At 44.5% G+C, this 3,599-nt stretch overlaps 1 protein-coding gene across 1 annotated transcript; it reads right to left on the bottom strand.

Moving 5' to 3' along the window:
- Positions 1-323: 323 nt before the first annotated feature.
- On the bottom strand, positions 324-3,593 carry LOC108166222 (uncharacterized). Its single transcript, XM_017304330.1, has 2 exons — positions 3,503-3,593; positions 324-3,430 (listed from the first exon to the last, which is right to left on the bottom strand). The coding sequence occupies exon 2, from the start codon at positions 3,321-3,323 to the stop codon at positions 1,521-1,523; it is 1,803 nt and encodes a 600-aa protein (XP_017159819.1). The 5' UTR covers positions 3,324-3,430; positions 3,503-3,593; the 3' UTR covers positions 324-1,520.
- Positions 3,594-3,599: the final 6 nt, after the last annotated feature.

Consider the following 3,599-nt stretch of genomic DNA (forward strand, 5'->3'; position numbering starts at 1 on the left):
TTAATTATAAAACCCTAGAAGAAATTATAAGTCAATTAAGCTCTGGTTCCTGCTGTCTGGATGTCTGGATGTAATTCAATTTTTAACCTTAAACATGCATTTCTTTTACTATTTTAACCATAAATTCAAATATTAAATTATTAAATTCCATGCCTGATTGAATTTGAATCAAACAAATCCAAACATTTTAGAATTACCTTTCCTTTTCTTTTTCTTAGGACATAAGTTTTTTACATTAGATATCTTAACATACATTTAGAGGAACCAAACTATAAAAACTAGCAGTGCAAACTTTTACTTCAATAAATTATGCATTCCTTTTCTCAAATGTGAAACTACAGTCAAATTACATTCAATTGAGCCCAGATAGTGGCTTACCGGTAGTCCTTATAAGTCCTTTCCCATGAAATGCTGCTTTGGAGGCTGTGTTTGCCTTCCTCAGCTCTGTTGCAAAACCAGTAAAGTGGTTKGTGAATTCCTTATATTACCTGAGTTGAGGGTGCTGCTGATTGGGTCAGATTTCTTTCACCTGCTGAGAAGTGCTGCAGAGTGGCACACTGATGTGTGTGTGTGCGTGCACACACAAATGTCTATTCATGCACCCACATCTGAACTAATGWGCAGATCTGCGCAACACCTCCCACTCGATCTTGCAAGATTTTACCTGGGAAGATCACATTTTTTGAGTGAGTCCCATTTTTTGCAGCATACTCTTCAAGTGAGAATTTGTCTTGCTGTCTCAGGTAAGTATACATTTCTTGCAGATTGGGTTTTGCCCAAATAAAGTTCGTACCTGGGTCAGACCACACCTTCTGGGGATGACCTCTGATGGAYGTAAACCTYTGGTAGGCAAGTATGAAGCTCTCTGTAGATARTGTGTTTGCCARTTCAACATGAATGGCTCTACTTGACATACAGCAGAACAACACACCCCAAACYTTCATGCTCACTCTTTTCTTGACGTCATCTTTCACTTGGTAAGGRCCAAACAAATCAACAGATATGAACTGAAATGGTGCACTTGGACTAGACCTTTCTTCAGGCAGATCCCCCATTATTTGCTGACRGGTTTTYKCTCTCACCTTTTTGCACACTRCACACTCRTCAACAACTTTTCTGRCAATGACTCRTCCTCTGATGACCCATGCTTTCTTCCRCATACGCAGCAAAGTTCCTGCCACTCCATCATGTCCTTCACTGTGWGCTGCTCGGSCTAGAAGGGTGGAGAYCCAAGATTGGAAGGGCAACAGAGGAACGGCTCTGTGGTCCTCCTTAAAAGTCTGAACTCTGCCGCCACACATCAAGAGCCCACTTGTTCCATCTTTGTAGACAACCAGTCTATCAGTCGTTGTAGTTGGAAATTGTACACCTTCTTGTGCTGCCAGGCATAGGTCTCTGAACACATCTTCTCTTTCGCCAACTGTAATGACACCAGATAAAGGGACCACCTCCCACTTTTCTTTATCTGTGACCTTGACATGCAGGAACTTTTTTGCTGCTCTCCAAATCCATGCAACTACTCATATCAGTTTTCTCAAACTGCTGAAGTGCCTCACGTCCACTAGTTGCTGGACTACTGCAGCTGTAGGCAACCTCCTAGAGATGATCTTCTGGACTCTAATTGGATTTTGTTCTTTCAGTTGACTTCGGGTAAGTACAGCAACAAATGTTTTCTTCTGTATTTTTATAACATTGTCTCTTGCTTGCACAGCAACATCATTTGCAGATTTCTTTGGCCACTCACGTTCAGGAAGTTGAAGGAAACTTGGACCCAACTGCCACTCTGAGTCTTCGGTTAAGCAAGCAGGACTTGCCCCTCTRGTGATAATATCTGCAATATTTGCTGATCCTGGAATACACCACCAGTCTTGGACATTAGTGCTGCTCTGGATCTCTCCAACCCGGTTGGCGAAGAAGGTCTGATATCCATAACTCTCTCGCTGTATTGCGCCCAAGACAGTTTGGCTGTCAACGAGATGGAGCCACTTCTCAACTTTGATTCGGCAATGTTTCTGGAAATGGGTCTTTAGCCGGGCTGCAAAGACTGCTCCACATATCTCCGCTTTCACGGGGTCACCATTGCGGTTGAGAGGAGTCAGCTTGGCCTTAGACTCAACCAACCTCACACTTACACCATCAGTGCATTCCCAACGTAGGTACAACACAGCACCATATGCATGCTCACTGCCATCAGAAAATGTGATGCCAATTGGACCTGCATATGGGTCTGGTGGTGTCAGGGATCTGATGAATCTGAGTTGGCTCAGGTCAGCATATTCTTCTAGCAGCTTTATGGCATCCTCTCGGAGTTCTTTGGACAGAGCTGCATCCCAGGTGTCTTTTGTGCAATACATTAGCTTTGCTTCTTGAAAAGCCCTTCGAACCAGAATRGCTCCCTTCTGCTTTGCAGGAGTCACAAGACCAAGTGGTTCATAGAGAGCAGAGACTTGACTTAACAGTTCTCTTCTGGTAAGAGGATTTGGGGTTTGTCCTTTTACTTCTTCTCTTAGCAGGTCCTGACCAAGGCGCATTTTCTTCTTCCTCTTGGAAAAGTTCACTGCAACCATGACATGCAGCTTGTCATCTTCAACAGAGTAACCCAGACCGAGGGCTTTGTTATCGTTTTTAGTGAGCTGGTTAGGCAAGATCATGGTCTTTAACTCCATGTTAACTTCTCTTGACTCYTCCCTCCCACCTTGACTAGAGTAGACCCAGGGCTTCATGAAAAATCCTCCAGCTTTAAGGATCTGCTCGATGTTGGATGTGAGGAGTTTCAGGTGGTCAAGGTTGTTGTGAGATGTCAAGATGTCATCGACGTAGACGTCTTCTTCCAGCACACGTTTCTCCTCTTTGAATTGTGTGAATGAGGGTAAGCTGGCAGTCTCCCGCATGGCAACTTGTGCTATACAGCCAGCAGGTTTATCTCCRATATTGACCCTTGTTATGGCAAATTCTTCTATTTCAGCATCCTCACCGTCACGCCACAGAAACCTGTGCAGATGAACCTCTYTCTCTTCTAACCACACAGAGTTGTACATTTTTTGGATGTCACCAAGGACAGCAAAGACACCAGCTCGGAACCTCAGAAGGACAGCTCTGATCGGATTTAAGACATCAGGACCTTTAATCAACATGTCATTCAAACTCAGACCTCTGTACTTCTGGATGATGTTCCACACTAGCCTCACTGGAGTAGATATGGAATGTGGATTTAGTGCAATCAGATGACTTATACACCACACTGGCCCAGTCCAGCTTTGTAGTACTTCTTTGGACAGTTTCACTGCAGCTGTCATGGTGGTGTCGAGTTTCCTAACCCACATGCAGAGAACACTCCAAAGACAGGAAATGCAATGATGTGATTTATTTACAGTGAATGCGAACAAATGTGAAATCTAATCCAAGGTTCGTCTGGCAGGTCTCGAGGCAACTAGGGGGGGACAGAGATGGTTAGTCGGGATCCAGGAAATCTTGCTGTTTGGGTGGAGGTTGGTGACTGTACCTGCTTGGGGAGAGTTTTGGGACCGGGGGAGGACCTAGAGAATCGGAGGCTGGTCAGGGGTTTCAGGTTGAAGGCTGAGGTCAGCGGCGGCAGCAGA

This window comes from Poecilia reticulata, linkage group LG4, assembly GCF_000633615.1.
Source record: "Poecilia reticulata strain Guanapo linkage group LG4, Guppy_female_1.0+MT, whole genome shotgun sequence".
NCBI lineage: Eukaryota > Metazoa > Chordata > Actinopteri > Cyprinodontiformes > Poeciliidae > Poecilia > Poecilia reticulata.